The sequence below is a fragment of the Ambystoma mexicanum genome, chromosome 13 (genome assembly GCF_040938575.1).
Source record: "Ambystoma mexicanum isolate Mex_15411 chromosome 13, UKY_AmexF1_1, whole genome shotgun sequence".
Taxonomy (NCBI): domain Eukaryota; kingdom Metazoa; phylum Chordata; class Amphibia; order Caudata; family Ambystomatidae; genus Ambystoma; species Ambystoma mexicanum.
The window spans coordinates 313,115,523-313,133,277 of NC_090938.1; the positions used below are offsets into that span (position 1 = coordinate 313,115,523).

The 17,755-nt window shown below is 48.6% G+C and overlaps 1 protein-coding gene across 3 annotated transcripts in view; it reads left to right on the forward strand.

The window, feature by feature from the left end:
• SLC12A6 (solute carrier family 12 member 6) overlaps window positions 1–17,755 on the forward strand; it is a 3,180,404-nt gene that overhangs the window by 2,148,071 nt on the left and 1,014,578 nt on the right. For all 3 annotated transcript variants that reach the window (XM_069633764.1, XM_069633765.1, XM_069633766.1), the window contains one exon: window positions 9,221–9,340. In XM_069633764.1, coding sequence (XP_069489865.1) covers window positions 9,221–9,340 — 120 coding nt within the window. The remainder of the gene's footprint in view (window positions 1–9,220; window positions 9,341–17,755) is intronic.

Sequence of the window (17,755 nt, forward strand, 5' to 3'; positions counted from 1 at the left end):
AGCCATAGGCCTCTCGTGTGAAGATCCCCGGTGTGCGCTCCCCATCCTTCTAGGGAGGCATCCGTCATCACCGTCACCTGATATTCTGGGGTCAGAAAGTCCGTGCCCGCAGCGAGATGCGGGCGGGTGCCCCACCATCGAACAGCTTGGCGGAATACTTCGTTGAGCGAGACCTTGTCCTCTAAGCTGCCCGTCGCTTGCATCCAACGGGCGTTAAGGAACTCTTGCAAAGGACGCATCCGAAGCCTGAACAAGCGCACCAGATAGATGCAGGAGGACATCATCCCGAGAAGGGATTTGATGGCCCTCACTCTGGCGACGTCCGTGGCCAGCAGACACTGTACCTTGCCCAGGATGGCCTTCGTTCTTTCCTCCTCCGGCGAGGCCAATCGCGCCACTGTTTCGAGCTTGGCTCCCAGAAACTGCGACGGGACCAGGTGGGATTTGGGGAAGTTGATGGAGAATCCCAGGTCCGTTAGCAGCTGGACGGTCTTCACCGTGTGTTCGACGGCGAGCTCCCTTGTTGTTGCCAGGATGAGCCAATCGTCCAGATAGGGGTAAACATGGATTCCCTGCAGGCGCAGCCGCGCCGCCACCGGTGCTAGGCACTTGGTGAACACCCTGGGAGCCGACTTCAGTCCGAACGGGAGGGCTTTGAACTGGTAGTGCCGCCCTTGGACCACGAACCTGAGGAACTTTCGGTGCCTTTTTAGAATGGGGATATGAAGGTACGCATCCTCCAAATCCAACGACGATAGGAAGTCGCCTTCCTCCAGCTGTCCCAGCACGAGCTTGTGCTGGAGGGTGACCATCCGGAACTTCTGTGCCTTGATGTACTTGCTCAGTCGACGCAGGTCCAGGATGGGGCGCCATTCGCCCGTCTTCTTTCTGACGAGGAAGTATCTTGAGTAAACTCCGGAGCCCCGAAGCCTCTTTGGGACGAGCTCGATGGCACCTTTTTTGAGCATCGCCTTTACTTCCAACCGTAGTTGAGGGACATGTTTTTCCTTCCTGGCCACGGGTGGAATGTGGGGACACTTCTTTAGGAACTCGCGTGTGTGCCCCTGGGCCAGGGCATCAAGCACCCAACGGTCGGTGGAGATGGATTTCAACACGCTGACGAACCTCGTCAGCTGGCCTCCCACCATGGTGCTTCGGTGGGGGCCCGACCCCACGGCCAGTTCAGTCTTGCTTGGCCGGGGCCTTGCGGCCTTGGCCTCCTTGGCGACAACGGCGAGGTCCTCCTGACTTGCCTCGTCCCCTGTAGGCTTCTTGCGACAAGGAGCGGGCCGCTTGATGGTACGTTGAGGAGCCGCCGCTGAATCCCTTGGAGGCACCTTGCTTGCCTCCAGAGTTCCGAAAGGGCGGACGTCGTTGTTGTAGAACTCCCAAGGCCCGAGCCGTCTCAGTATTGGTCTTGATGGCCTGAAGGGACTCATCCACTGTCTTCCCAAACAGGTTGTTCCCGTCAAAGGGCATGTCCAAAACCTTGGCCTGTACATCCTGGCGGAAATCCGTCGCCTTGAGCCACCCCCACCGTCAAAGGCAAACACTGTTGCCCAATTGGTGGAAACCGGTGTCGACAATGTCCGTGGCTGCCGTTATGGCGTGGTCAGAGGCCAGCTCACCTTCCTGCAGGATTGCCAGGGCCTCTGCCCTCTTATCGTCCGGAAGGAAGTGCAACAGGGGGGCGATCTTGTACCACAACTCACTGTCGTAGTGGGCCACGATCGCTAGGGCATTGGCCGCCTTAATCGTTGCCGCCGCCGACGAGATGACTCGTCCCATGGCATCCAGCTTCTTTCCCTCGCCGTCCGGCGGGGAAGTAGAGGTCGAGGCCGATGCCCCCCCCTTTCTTCTTGGCCGCTGCTGAAACGACTGAATCCGGGGTCGGTTGCGCCCTAAGGCACAAAGGGGCGGCGTCGGGGACCCGGTACTTCTTCTCGTACCGGTCCCTCTTAGCAGGTGTCGTGGACGGGTTCTTGAGGAGGGCAAGCCCCTCGTCCCAGATGTCATCCAACAACGGCACCGCGAGGACCGTTTTCCTTTTGGCCTCACGCCGTTTCTAAAGGAAGCCTTCCTTCTTCTCTTCAGGGCAAAGCTGAAAAAGCTCAGATGCCCTGGCGATCATGGCGTGAAACGAGCCAATTTCGTCGGGAGGAGATGCCCGAGGAATCGGCGACGGGAGATCAGTCCTGTTGTCACCACAGTCGTCATCCGTCCCCGTCGTGGCCGTATCCGTCCCTGTGTCCTCCCTCGGGGTCGGGGAAGGAGACAAAGGCTGAGAGGGCCATGAGAGCTGAGAAGGTGGGGTTGGATGGATCCTTCTCCTCTTGTTAGGGGGGCTTCCCGACGGACTTGGCTATGTCGGGTCGCCCGTCGGAGACAAGGGCAACTTGGTCCTTATCTCCGTGCATAAGGCCTGGATTGCTGTCAAAATGGCCGCCGAGTTGTCTTGTGGCCCGGGCTGCGACAGACGCGACGGTTGCTCCTCCTCCACCAGAGCCTCGTCGTCATCACCCTTGTTCTCGTCGTCCCCCTCGTCGGGATCCCTCCAGTGGGGACGGCCCTCCTACATGACTTTGACCAGTTCCCCCTCGGAGGTCGTGTCCTTTAAGGCCACCGCCCCCTCTTTTTCCACCGGGGTCTTCACGGGGGTCTTCTCGATGGGCTTAAAAGAGGCTTCCCTCTGTGGGGGCAGGGAAACTCTGGGCCCTGAGGTCGCCACCACTGGGGGAGCCTCCACAGGCTTCCCCAGGGCTGTAGCGATACCCTCAATAGAGGCCTTGGCCGTGTGAATCAAGGCCTTCACCACCTTGGGCGTGCTTGAGGCCTTCACCTTAGGAGGAGGGTCACCACCTCGTACCCCTTCGGCCGGTTCCTTCGAGATCGACAGGCCCTCTCCAGAAGCTTAGCTGAGTTCTCGGACTTTCTCTTCCCCGAGCCAGAGCGTTGGCTCGCGTTGATGGCATCGGTGAAGGTGCGCCCTGCCTGGCAGCCGAGGAGCCTGACGTTCGGTGCTCCCGGTGCCCGCAGACTCGCAGTGCTTTGCCTTCTGTTGGGCCCCCGTCGTCAGGGCGCCCTCACAGGACTTAGAAGACCGCTCGGGTTTCTTCTTTTTCTCACCTACTGGGCTCTTGCTTTCCAACCAATTGGCGAGACAGGTCGGACGGTCCCTCATGGTCCGTTCCGACATGTTCATGCAAAACGCACAGTCCTTCTCCACGTGCGATTTGTCTTCATGAAGACAGTAGAGGCACTTCGAGTGCTCATCCTCCTTGAACAGGTTCTGTAGCTTGCATCCAGAGCAGTTCCTGAACAGCTTGCCCGGTGTCGAGCTTCCTTTCTCCTGGGCCATGTCCACGAAGTAGGCCTCAGAAAATTTCTGGAATCCTCCAAGAAGCGTTGCTCGACGAAAACTTCACCCTTGAGGGGCGTGAAAGATTCCGAAACGGGTCCCCGTTGATCGGAAGTAGAAGCGGTGGAGCTTGAGGCTCTATTTAACCGAAAAATGAGATAAATCTCTTTGAAAAAGTGCAAAACGCAGAAAAAGCTCAAGAGCTATAGCACGAGGACTCCCAACACTTGAACGTGCAGTAAAAATCTAAGGATGGCTGCCAGAGGCGGGGCTTAGGGAGAGGGCAGTCATTGGCTGGGGGCAGTATGACCCACAGACCAGTGATTGGTTACTACTAAGAAAGACAGATCAGAAACGAAACTGATATTGATTTTTCTTTACCGAGGATTCCCAGCCTGACGACGGGGAATATTCATGAGCATGTGAATCCATGCCAGACCCATGCTGGAGAACAACAGTTACAGGTAAGTAACTTGTTCCATATTCAGGATCTTGGCCCATGGAAAGATCATTTTATATCATGCAAGAAGTCGGGAATGAAGAGCAAAGGGTCAGGGAGTCCAGAAAGGGAAAATGCCACCTTGTTGGAGCGGGATGCACCAGATAGAAGAGCTGGCATGGTGATGAGCTCCCAGTTTGAATGGCACCATATTGATCCTGATTAATAAGGGCACTATACCCCTTAGTTGAGCCAGATATTGATTAAGGCACTGAAAACTTTGGAGTGATACAGATTATAGTGTGTAAAGCGGACTAAAATCCTTACTTGAGGCATATCATGGAAAGCAAATGATAACCCTTATTAAGACGAAAGATATGGAAGTGAGGGAGGGAATGAAGAATGTAACCCATCCTCTGGAGAATTGGGACACCGTGACCCTCGCAGTTTGTGGCACACTAACTATTGTGCCAAACACTTCCTTCATTTTTGGATTACAAATGGCAGGTAGGGCACTATTCTCCGGCAAAGAGTACCTGTAGCAAACATGTGGATGGGCGCTAGATCCCTGGGACAGTTGCCTTTAGAAATCCTAAGAAAGAACAGCATCCCCATGATAGGAATAATCCTAAAACCTTTTGTTCCATCATGACATATTTAAGAGAGGCCCATCCCAAAATTGGAGACCCTTTTTTTATTGTAGATAAACTGCTCAGTGTTTACTCCTTCCTGTTTGTAGACTGGATCCAAGAAGAGACTCTGGCTCTATTCGTGAGACTGTTTCACTTGAGGATCCTGAGGTATAGACCTGTATTCCCTCTATAAAGAAAACCTATGCTCTTTATTCTTTATCCATCCTGTCTCTTAATTTTGGGCACATCTAGCAGCAGTCTTCTCATTTCCCTGTATAAGCCCATCCGCTCCTGATCTGAATTTGGATATATCCGCTCAGAAATAACAGAAGGACTTAATACAGATCCAGAACTTGTGGGTATGAGAACTTCCCTGCCCGTCCTTTATGCTGTGTGGCGTTGTCTCAGGTTGCTGGACTCCACCACCTGCTATATGTGGGGCTTGGCGGTGCTATGAGGAGGATAACTTGCCTCTAAAAACATCACTCACGGCGCATTCAGGGAAACAACCATGTTACTACTCTGCTTATTGGCCCTTTTAAACTCACCCTGAACAATGCCATTATCCTTTCACTGGCTTACACTTCTGCTGAGCTGCAAACTTTTTTCCAACAGGAAGAAGAAAGCAAAATTAACCAAATAGAAGAGAAGCAGGCATCACCTTTGTGGCTGCCGGTTAGGCAGAAACCTGTGCAGTTCCATTAGGGACCACTGCAAAAGATTTAAGACTACAGGTGTTGGCAGTAAACCCACTTGGTAGCAGTCTGCACCACCCAGATTTACCTGGTAGCTGTGGCTGAGCAGTCAGACTTCCCTCAAGAAGAGATAGGCACTATGCAGAGTATACACAATAGGCACTCAGGTACAATAATACAGGCAAACACTGACCAGAGCTTTGGTATCAAAGTATATAATTATTTATTTAAAAACACAGTTGAAACACTCCAGCTCTCTTATTGTAAAATAGTCTAAACTCAGTTACTATTGTAATATATACACCCCTTTTTCCTTATCAGATAAGTCACTGTAAAACACCACTTATTTTCATACAGAGGTGAGCGCTTAACTAGATGGCACTCCAATAAGTTTGTGAGAAAGGGAGGGAAAAAGACAGAATATGAAATGGTACACCCCTCTAAGATTCAGGAACACGGTTAGCAAGGCAGAGAGCAAAAAGTCACTGGTGAGCCAAAGTCCAAAGGCTGGGCCCACTCTTAGAGAGAGCAGAGCACAAATGCGCCCAAGATCACACAGGTACACTATGCTTGGAAAGTCTTGCAGAGGGTTCAAAAAGGGTTTAGAGAGGCTTTAAGAAAGTTTAGCCAGGGTGTCCCAGACTAACCCAGGTTCGAAAGCCGGGGGCTAAATCTACCCCGTACAGTCGGTAGCAAGGGAAGCCAGGCGGGACAAGGTACCTTAAGTGGGAAGGATCCTCCAGCGGGGGCAGTTGTTCCTGGTAGTGGGTGCAAGTCGCGTCGTCGTCCAGGGGAAGAGAAGATCTCGACTTGGAGGAAAGATGAAGGTCGTTGCATTACCGGGGAAGAAACCAGCCGCGGAGTCTTCCGGTTAAAGGTGGTACCTTTGTTTCGCGGTCGTGGTAAAACGTGGTATCCCGGTTGCCGGGGTGCTTGGCACGGGCAAGGCGGCCACGAGATACGTCGGGAAAGCGAAAAGACGGTGAAACTGGTTATCCCCACCAGTCAAAGGAAGAAGACTCTCAGGCGGGAGATCTCCTCTGTCGTTGGGAAAAGTGGTGAGGCAGTCCAGCAGGGCTCCACCGGTGGTGGTGTCGTGGCAGGTCGGCTCAGCTTCTCCCTCGTCTGATTCTTAGGTCCTGTGGCGACTTCTGAAGTTCCAGTCCCCAAAGCCCTGCTTTTATGCAGCAAACCCCCATTCACTTAGCCTAGCTGTCACTCAAACATGCTAATTGGTGAGCCGGCCGGCTCACCACTTGGGCCAATCAGGATGGATTGCGACTTGAGTTGTCTAGGCAACTCAGTCCAGGGTGCCTAAATTTCCGTCCACCCCTCCTAAGTACCCCAGACAGAGTGGCACCACTTTGGAGGGCTTCTGTGGAGAAGCCCGCCAAAAGGTGGAACAAAGGGCACGACTTGGGTTGGAGTCACAGAAGAGAACACAAACGCCATTTTAGAATCAAGTTTTGGCAAAAAATACCAACCGGAGAATTAATATTAATTAAACCGGCGGTATGTTTGAGGCTACCGTAAATAATTAAATAAAGATAGTGGCCTAAAACAATGGGAAATCCCATAGGAAAATATTTGCGGTTGAATATAAAAAGTAGTATCCACTGCCACCAGCCAAAACTCGATCAGGGGGGACGGAGACGTGCCCCCTCGACTAACAGACCCTGGGGCAATCGAATTGCCCCAGCCAGTACGTCCACAATATGATGGTTTGTACTGTTTCTGTTCAGAATTTAAGACTAGTAAAGTCAATGGTGACTTTACATGCCCTGGGAGACAGTAGTCAGTCCCAGGGTATGGAGTCTATACTGAGGGGTCACTATGACACCCCTGTGTCAGTGCACTGAGGGTGCTGTGTAACACACATCACAAAAACACATGAAGCCCTATGGAGTAAAAGACCCCATAGCCCATTAAACACATCTAGATTCAAAGAAACACGCTCAAATCATGCCCAAGAGTGAGGGTAAAAGAGTCTCACTCTTGGCAGGAGAAGAAAATTAAACCCCAAAAATCCAGCAAAGCTGCTGGGGGACTCACTAGGTTAGGAAATTCAGCCTAAACAGAGAATTCTCCCTAACACTGCCGCAGCATGTGCGTGAATGGAGGTACCATCACTGAACCAGCTATTGCTCCTGGTCAGGTTTTGTCTACCTACTCAAGTGAAAGGACCCAGTTTGGTGGACCGGCTTGTTATATGCTCGGTCTATAGGGCAGACTGGGGAAAACTGAAGGGGGGGCACCCATTGCCTCAGTGGCTCACCCGTCATGGTTACAGTATTTGCCCCTGCTGCAACCCATTGTATAGAGCATGGACCTTGGGGAGGTTTGATTTTCTTTATAAGCCTGGGGAGGTGTAGACCAGTGGTGGTGTTTGAAATAGTGGAGCAGCAAGCCAAAGATATCAGAAGGTGCAGGAGGAAGATGTGTGTAAAAAAAAGTGCAGGTCCTGGAAGCGGCGTAGGGGGATATGGAAGGCATAGCGGGAGAGGACGACTTAACACAGTTCCAGAACTGGGGTGTTTGATGAACTTCCTTGCCTGTCCTTTCGGGGGAAGAACAGAAGAGAGCCCTGAAGGTAAAGAGGGGCCAGACAGTGCAGAGGATGGTGGTAATGCAAGAAAGAACTGAAAATCAGTTGCGTCGGAATGCCCAAAGGGGAAAAAGGAAGTGGAGGGTCAGGAGGTGTTAAGCAGCTGAAGGGCATTGTGAAAACAAACGAGGGGAAAGAAGAAACGCAGAGTGGAGAAACGACGACGTCAAGGATATGGGGAGAATTTGAAGGAAGGAAGGAGTGAGGACAGAGGGGGTTGACGCTCCCTTGGATGTACAGGGCCAGTCTGATCTATTGTGGAGGCATCCAGTTGCTGGTTTTCTCACAAGTGCAGGCCTAAACAGCAGGAAGGTTGACCCGACCAGCTTAAGGGACACAACTAAGAGGTAGAGTCAGGCCCCCCAGGCAAGAGAAGGCATCGGTTCTGCAAGAAGGAAAGCAAGATGGCCTTGGGTGAGCAGATCAGGTGCCGGCATAGGTAAACGCTCTAGCACCCTAGGCCTGACTCCCTCTGGGTGATGTTGTGAAAAATGCTGATACACACCTGGGAGCTTAAACAAGGGTTCTGGTCCCACACTAAGAATGCCATCCAACCTGCAGCCACTGAAAGAAACTTACCAGGGGATACAGACCATTTCTAACCACAAACATCACCATCTGAAGGATAAGAACAATGCACAGAGAAAGGAGATTATAGGTGGGTAATGTCATGTCAATTTATATGGCTTTTCAGGTGTTGAGGATATCTCTCTGTTAATAAACAGCCTTTTATGTGTGAAGATTTAGTTGATTGAAACTTTATTGGGGCAGTTCCATCTTGAAAGACCACACAAAAATATTGTTGCCTACCAAGTATGTCTTCTGTCAAGACAATTAAACCGAGTCGCAAAGTAAAACAATTATTTTATATTCTTGATGTCTGCTATTTCAACATGCAAAATAAAGCTTGGATCTTTTTGAATATTCAAATGTGTTTAAGATTATGCATAACAAAAAGCTGAACGTTTGTGACAAACAATTACTGTAGGCAGTAGCCTTAAAACGAATTCATTTTATTTTAGGTCTTTAAGTGCTGAAAGTATGGCGGTGTGAAACATAATTTTAGGCCTCAATTACTTTTCATTCTGGAGATTGTAGTCTTACATTCAACAATGTGCAAAGTAGACACTCGGGTTACTTTATGTAATTTGTGTATTTTTCACTTAACCTCTAAGGGGGTTATCACCATTGCTAGCTTTTTTGGCCTTTGATTTACACATGCACAAATAAAAACACTGTTTTGTATACATTGCAAACACAGATTCCATTTTGTTAAGACACCCCCAGAATTTAAAAAACAGAAACCGTAATTGTTGCTTTTTTTTCACGGTGGACAAAGCTCAACAGTCTACCTTTCCACCAGTAGGCTCTAATTCCCTCAAGTGTTAGGAGTTTGCATGTTGCGCTTTCGTTATAAGTTTCCAGATGAACATACAATGTTTGCTATTGTGTATATAAGCCATAACATTCTGTGATATGTCCCTTTTCTAGGACACTCTCATTCTTGGGTATGAGTATCTGCCTGTCCCTGATGTTCATCTCCTCCTGGTATTATGCAATTGTTGCCATGGTGATTGCTGGGATGATCTACAAGTACATAGAGTATCAGGGGTGAGTATGGTACTGCCTTTCTTTTACCTATGAGGGCACAAGCTGTTTTCCTTTGGTTCTTTTTAGATAATCAGGCATGGAACAGCTTGAAGAAGCTAGCCCGTGCTCTTATGCCATTGATGCTGCTCACTGAGTTGAGCATTGCAATGTGTAAGGCTGCCAAGGTGCAAACCTCTTAGCTCCATCATGTTAATTTTGTATTCCCCTCCTCTCACCTTCAGCCTAAAAAGTATGGTTTTAGATCAGTTCCCTACCTCCTTTACATAGGCTTTTATTTTTTTCACCTATTGTCCAGCAGTGAATGAGGTATTTGTTCAATGTATTGCAATCTCACGTTAGTCTTAAAATGTGTCAAGTTTAACGTTACTCTGTATCATAGTAAGATTGGTACCCTGCACTGCTGCCATTTGAATCGTCTCCAGGCGTTGGTCCACATCTGGAAAAGAGTGTGTTTGTTTGATTGGGTGGAGAATGTAAAAGCAAGATTGCAAGGTTTTATGTTGATAGTGCAAATTGGAAGTACTCTGAGCCATGTGCGCATGACCACTTCTAGGTGTGATGTGTTAGAAGAATTGAGAGCCTTTTGTCCAGAGAGGCAACCTTATGCTTGTAGTGTGGGTGTGCATTGGCTAAGGACTGTGGGTGTGTCTTTTCATGTTGGAGGTGTAGAGTTGTGGTTTCTAGAGTTCTGGAACAGAGGGTGTTTTAAAAGCCATGTGCGGGTGAATATTTTGAGTTTACGTGTGGTAAGGTGGAGCTATTGAGGTTTAGTTGATTTGGTGGTGTATTGGTGCTGCAGGGTTTCCTTATTGATTCAAGCCCATGATGTTACTGTTGGCTGCGTAATGCTGACACTTGTTGAGCTTCTTTGTGCTGGTAGTGGTCCGATGTTCTGTGTTGTTTTTCATACAAAAGAAGGGGGTCTACTCTTAAGGTTTTAGGAGTGCCCAAAGGTGTTCATATATTCTAGTCATTAGTATCTTTCTCTGAGTGCCATTAGTTGGTTTAGAAAATGGCAGTTGGGAGCTGGTATGGCATTCTCTTAGGGCAGGGGACTGCAACCTTTGGCTCTCCAGTTATTCTGGACTACAACTCCCATCAGCCTTAGTATAGTCAATGACGAGGGATCATGGGGATCGTCCAAAACATCTGAAGGGCCACATGTTGCAGAAACCTGCCTTAGGGCCTCTGTGTATGGGGGTGGTCGATTGAGAGGTGTTGTTTCTACTGTTTGAGTGTTGGCCAATTTCTGTTGATTGTAGGTTAACTTGTAAATCAAGGTTTTTTGTTTTTTCCTGAATTTCAAGAGGTCTTCAGATATGGGTATTTTCCACAGTACTTGTTTGACAATTTGGTCACAATAGTGGAAAAGTTAAAGCCTTGTGTCTATCAGCAGAATCTCCTGATTGTTGTTAGCACGTCATTTTGGGATTTTAGCCATCACTTGGTTGGTAATTTCAGATTTTGCTTTGAATAAATTATTTTCTTTCACCTTGGATGGTTTTGTGGGCAATGCAGAGGGTCTTAAAGTGGCTTATTTTTTAGACTAGTAGCGTGTAGAATGCTTGTAAGAGCTGGTGTTATATGTTCCCTCCTGTTGAGTCTGTGTAATAGTGTAGCCTCTGTGTTTTGGATCATTACATTTTTGTGATTTAATCTTGCATACCTAAATAAATGTTGTTGCGATAATAGACTCTTGAGTGAACCGTAGCTAGAACAGCGAGTGTTCTGTGTGGCAAAGTGAGATGATTCATAATCTGCGCAGATGATAAAAGCACTTTATTACTTTAACCCATTCAAACAATGGTACTGGTATAGTTATTCAGCAGGGAGGGTGCAGTGCTAATTAAATATGTGCATTGGGTTTCACAATGTTTGGTCAAAGGATTGCTACACTTGACACATGCAGTAGTGTAGTCCAAATCTAAATGATAAAATTCATCAATTTAGATAGATGCAAGCCAACGTGCTGAATTTTGTTTCATGTAGTTACATGGAAATTCTACAGGCTGATTAACATAGGTAAAGTTGGAATTGTTCCTGCCTAAAGAAACTCCTCAACTATTCAGTTTCCCAGCATTTAAACAGCAATGTTCTGGCTTGTCAATAGAATAGTTTCATCTTTGTCTACCCTAACCTTAGTACTGTGTCCAAAATGCAAAAATCTCTTTAACAATACAAAGTTGTCTTATGTGAGACCTGATAGCCATGTATGGAGGCTTGTACTTAAATAAGCACAGGCCTCCGGTTAGTTCTTTTTATAATGAATACCCATTCTACAACAACATAACTTCAGGTCACTGAAACTTACTGTCCACATGCAGAATTGCCATGTTGTCTTCACTTGGTACGACCGTCATTACAGTGTTTTTTCGAATTGTTCTTTTTCTTTTCTTTTTTGCTAATGTTTTTTTTTTTAAACAAATAAAAGAAATATAGGGGGTTGTGGGTAAGGGTATCTAAGTGACGGGGGGGGTTAGGAAATCGTGTAAAATGAATAGGGGAGGGGTGTAGTTACCCCCAATCAATAAAATAAATGTCTGAGATTTTTTTGAATAAATATTTTCAAAACACCCATCGGAAAAAAACACTGTCAATGAATGATCATAGAACCCTTCACTTAATTGAGACTATGCTAAGAAATCTGTAGCAGAATGAGTTGAACTAAGAAGGCAGAAATGGAGAAACCCTGGGCAGCTTATGAAAATGGTATAAGCCCTTCCACCGGTAGGAGGCAGCAGATTACTTTATCTGTTTGACAGACTTTATTCTCCAGCATGGTTCACATGCTCATGAATATTACCAGTCATCCAGCTGGGAATCGTCAGTAGCATTAAAGAGGTTTCTCTTTAAACACGAAAACTGCTTGTCGCTTCTATAGCATATTGCTGTCCTTTTGGGTCATACTGCCCCAGCCAATGATATTCGTCCTCCTAAACTCAACCACAGCTGGCCACCTTCAGATTTTTTCTGCACATTCTCTTGTTGGGAGTACTTGTGTTTTACTCCTCAAAATTCGATAACCTTGTTGCCTATTTTTGCGAGAATTCCTCTAGATTTTTTAAAGCTTTTTTCATCCTTAAGTCACGCTGTGGTACCCATTGCTGCAGGAGATCCTTGTCTATCGTCAGATTTGGTGTAAGTGGACTACGCAGGCATGGGCTTTGGGCCTTTGCTTCACATCATGGCAGACGCCATGAGGATAAGCCTCTTCAGGGCCTGTGAAAACTGCAGCCTCAAGAACATCTTCGTCGAAGATTGGCACCTCAAGTGCATCTACTGCCTAGATCTCAACAATGATGTAGATGGATGTTTAATATGCCAGGTCTTCTCCTCCAAGACAAGGAAGGACTGTAAGAGGTTGGTAGCGTGGATCGAGGAATGTAAAGCCTCTGACATGGCCTCCGGGTGTAGTCATGCCTCTTCAAAGAGCCTGCTCTATCTGATAAAGAGGTTGAGATCCTTTGAGGACACTTATCTGGGGAAGATACCAAAAAAGTTAAAATCATCTCATGCTCCCACAACTTCTTCGACTGACTGTTGCCACGGTTGCGGGGCCCACATCAGAGAGACGCTGATAGTCGTCGGCTCGTCGCCATCTCAGTTGGCAGTTAGCTTACCGTCAAGCGGGCATGTTCTGTCTGCAAGGAAATCGTTTACACCAGCGGCCAAGCATAGGGCCTCGTCAAAGGGCATACCATCCAAGGACCCATCAGCGGCTCGATTATCGACCTCCTTGTCAGTGCGGGCCTTGTCAAAGGACTCATAAATTACCTCATCCATCAGGGCTGTTGCCCCGTTGACAGCCACCCTGTCGACGATTGCGCCGCCGAAGACTTAGTCTATGAAGACTAGTCTTCTGTCAACAACCTCAATTTTGTCACTTTTGCTGTAACGATGGTAACCACTCCCAGAGTTGCCATACTGCTTAGACCTTCATTTTCAGTACCGATTAACAAAAGCGCCTTTTGCTGTTCCACAGGCTCCAGTCATCGCCTTTTTTCCTAGGGGCTCGCATTTGGCGAGGGAGATGCCTTTTCTCCCTAGGCACACCAAGGCCACACCTCTTTCACCTTGTCTCCCTTGTGACCTCCCAGGATGCCTCCACCACCAATAACACACTCCGTCAGTTCTGAGGAGGACCTGTGTGAGAAACCTGAAGGTAACTCACCCGCTAGTTCCCGGTGATCTGTCATCCAGTTGGCCAGGACACGGCCGTTGCTTTTGGATCCAGTTCCTGGGGGTGGACCAGTGCGGGAGGAGCACCTGGATGGGGCGTCTTTGGGGAGTGGGATTAGGACACCGGATGGTGAGACGCGGTATCCCCTTCCCTGTAACACCTTTTCCCCTTCATACCAGGTAGGATACTTAGGAACTCGACTCCCCCAAACCCTCTTCCAGTCATGAACATTTTCACAAGGACAGCTCACTGTGAGAGAATACGGACTAACACCTGAGCCGTATACTGGACATGTCCCAACACAATGGTCAGGCAGAGTCAGGCAATTACTGATCATTACACACACCAAACTTCCATCGCACTTCCCCACATGGATAAAAGGCAGAACAGGAAAGCAAACTCTGAGCAAGGCAAAGCACACAAGGAAGCAGCAGTTCCAAGATGGCAGTTTAATACGAGGAGAAAGATGGCAAGACCAGAGAGGGTTGCAAGGAGTGATGTACCCCTGACCTTTTCAGAGGAAAACCCTTACTTTCTGTCAAACTCCGGGCTAAATTCCCTCCCTTCCTCCTCACCTGGTTCTTCACTGAAGCTTGTATCTTCTTCTGTATCCCCTTTTTTCCTTCTGGACTTCCTCGAGGTGATGTCTTTCTTTCTGTCCTTCTTCTGCAGCAAATAGGGTCTGTTTTCTCGGGATGCCACACTGCCGGTAGGGGAAACCCCCAACAGAGCAGCGTCCCCCCGGAGCAAGCCCCGAATGCAGGGAAAAGCCTCCGGGCTGAAAAACCCTGCGATCCTCAGATGGTCTTGGAAGGTGAGGATAGCTGATAAAGCTTCAATGTGAATTTGAAGGTCGGAATCTGTTAAGCCTAGACTCCAGTGTATCTCCGATCCACGTTACAGAACGGCAGCTTGGCACAGGGTGAGTATACGATGAGAATCCCAGTGAAGAAAGGCTTAATAAGAAGCCGAGCGGAGGTCGGGAGAAAGCAATGACAACTGACGCTAACGTCAGGAGAGGCCAAAGAGAGAGAAAGAGAGGAGCGGCAGGTAAGTGCCGGAATAAACAAGCGGACAGAACAGGTAAGAAAAGAGCAGAAGACCGCAGAGTAAGAGAAACAGGGATCACAAGGTGAGCAAGCCTCAAGGATTCCCAAAAACAAACGGAATCCAGAAGGTGGCGAACACCGGGCAAAAACCAGAGAGAGAGAGAGAGAGAGAGAGAGAGAGAGTGAAAAGAAGCCAACAATCTAGAGCCACAGGAGGACTGGAAAGAGAGCGCGTATAGCACGGACAGATCAAAGGTGCAACGCACCGGCGAGCCGGCGGCGTCTCAGTAAATGCCTGAAGGCGGCCATGTTGAAAAAACAACTAGACCGTACAATTTACAACTGTCTAATACGTGGTGGAACCACCTAATGGCGACTTCCAGCTGTTCCAAAACCTCCAGGAAGGCATGACACTTTTACAAGCCTTCACGAATAAGATACATAAGACCTGGAATTTAAGCTGAAGAAACCTGCATTATGTGTCGTAGGTACGTCGATAGCCAAGGTCGGGAGAAGTATTTGCCGCTGTGGTATTGTCTTTGACTCCTGCAACAAAGCAGCACCAGTAAAGTCTGCATAGCTGGTGAGTCTGGGAAATTGATAGCAGACCGGTCTGTGTTAGAACCTAGGTTGCAAGGGGGGTGCTGTTGTGCACCAATGAAGATGACCGCCTGATGTGAGAGCTCTGTAACCCACAATATACTTCTGTTCATATCCTGCAGGGTAGAGCCCATATCGATGCGTGTAAACACAAGGAGGTGCGCAGCACCCGATCAGGCGCCTTCAATGAAAATTTGATACCTGCAGTGGAGCCGAGTTGTAGCAGGCGGCTCATGGTCCTGTGAGCGCTCTGCGTGCCAAAACCAGCCTGCTCCTCGGAGCTAACCCTGGGCTGCTGATGGCTGGCGGTATGAGGAGCCGGGCGGGGAGAGCTGACAACACGGCGGATCAGTGACTGACCCCGAAAGCCCATCCTGACAACGACCTGCAGAGGAGGAGGAAATGGAGCTGCTGTCGGGACCCCACCTGGGAAGGTACGTGTCCTTCCTGGCAAATTGGGGAGGCCCCCTTTGCACCAAGACCAGTCACGTCCCTTTACCGTACCGTCCCAAAGCCCCATTAAAACCATGGGGTAACCGACCAACACTGCGACCTCCTTTCCATTCGTCTCCCCTGTGGGGACGAATTAATGATCGGCCACCCCTCAGGACACCCAGCGTTCCACACCGACAGGATACCCTGGGGGCATAAAGAAATCCTCCATCTGAGGCATGAAAGGGCTGCAATATAAACCGAGTGTTGGGGAGAATTCTCATTCTATGGCTAATTTCCCTTACCTAATGAGTCCCTCAGCAGCTTTTCTGGATTTTTGGAGTTTATTTTTTCCACTGGTTAAGAGTGTGAGCTTTTCCCCCACTCTTACCTGTGTTTTGCCATGTGTATTTCATCTGTTTTTGTGATTGTGGACTCTGGAGGACACCACTTCAGTAGCCCCACTCTCTTGTGTGTTACACAGCACCTTCAGTGCAGTGACACAGGGTTGTCTTTCAGACTTCCCACCGACTCCATTTCTGGGGCTGACTACTGTCCCCCAGAAGAGGGTAAAGTTGCCATTAACTTTACATAGTCATTTAACCACAGATCCAGTACACCCCATTTTACAGGGATTATTGGAAAGGGTTCATTCTTAGCCCTTTTTATCTGTACCTCTTGGAGCACTGTTTCGCTCCCTTAACCTTAAGACTTGGCTGGTGGCAGTAGTACCTACCCTAATTTTCCTACCGCGATTATATTACATAACGTGGTAGTGTTTTAGGCTATTTTAGTAGCCTCAAACTTTAAACCCGCTAGCCCAAATACTTTTTATTTCGGCTCTGGTTGGGTTTAATCGCCACTTCTTTTTGTTAACCTCCATCTTGGGTCATTCTTTGCGCGGCAAACCAGGTTTGCCTCCTTTGTTCGCCGACCTTTGGCGGGCTTCTGACCAGAAGCCCTACTTTGGCGTCTAGGTGGGCTGAATGTGAGGGAGGGGTGTAGTCACCCCCTGCACAGGGTCTCCTTGGAGACCCAAGTTGCACTTTGTGTTGATTGGCTGAGGTGGTTGTCCGGGCTGGACAACCCCCCTGCTGAGTGATTGACAGCCAGGCTGAGTGAATGGGGGATTTTGGCATAAAAGGCAGGACTGTTGGGCTAGAAGTCAGTCGCCACTGGAACTGCAAGGAACCGAAGAGAAGCGGAGAAGAAGACAGCTGCTGCAACCCCGAGTCCCGGTGAAGCCCTGCTGCAGTCCTGAGCTATCTACCCCTTCAATGACCAGAGAAGATCCAGTCCGGAGTCGTCTTCCCTTGAGCCTGGTGGGATCAACCAGCTCGTCTTTTCTTCAGTCAGAGAATCCTCTCCTAGGTCGAAATCACTGCTGTGCTGTTTTGGTCCGGATAGCCATCAGAAGAGCCCTCTCGAGCGGACCTGTTATTCATCGTTGTCTTTTCCGCTGCCTCTGGCCTCATCCCTGGGTAGGTGTTAGGGAGAATTCTCTGTTTAGGCTGAATTTCCTAACCTAGTGAGTCCCCCAGCAGCTTTGCTGGATTTTTTGGGGTTTATTTTTTTTCTCCTGCCAAGAGTGAGACTCTTTTACCCTCACTCTTGGACATGATTTGAGTGTGTCTCTTTGATTCTAGATGTGTTTAATGGGCTATGGGGTCTTTTACTCCATAAGGCTTCATATGTTTTTGTGATGTGTGTTACACAGCACCCTCAGTGCAGTAACACAGGGGTGTCATAGTGTCCCCCCAGTACCCCAGTATAGACTCCATACCCTGGGACTGACTACTGTCTCCCAGGGCATGTAAAGTCACCATTGACTTTACTAGTCTCAAATTCTGAAAGAACCAGTACAAACCATCATATTGTGGATGTACTGGGTGGGGCAATTCGATTGCCCCGGGGTCTGTTCATCGAGGGGGCACGTCTCCGTCCCCCCTGATCGAGTTTTGGCTGGTGGCAGTGGATACTACTTTTTATATTCGACCGCGAATATATCCCTATGGGATTTCCCATTGTTCAAGGCTACCAACTTTCATTATTTAATTCCTATAGCCTCGAACATACCGCCGGTTTATTTAATTAATATTAATAATTCTCCGGTTGGTATTTTTTTGCCAGAACTCGGTTCTAAAATGGCGTTTG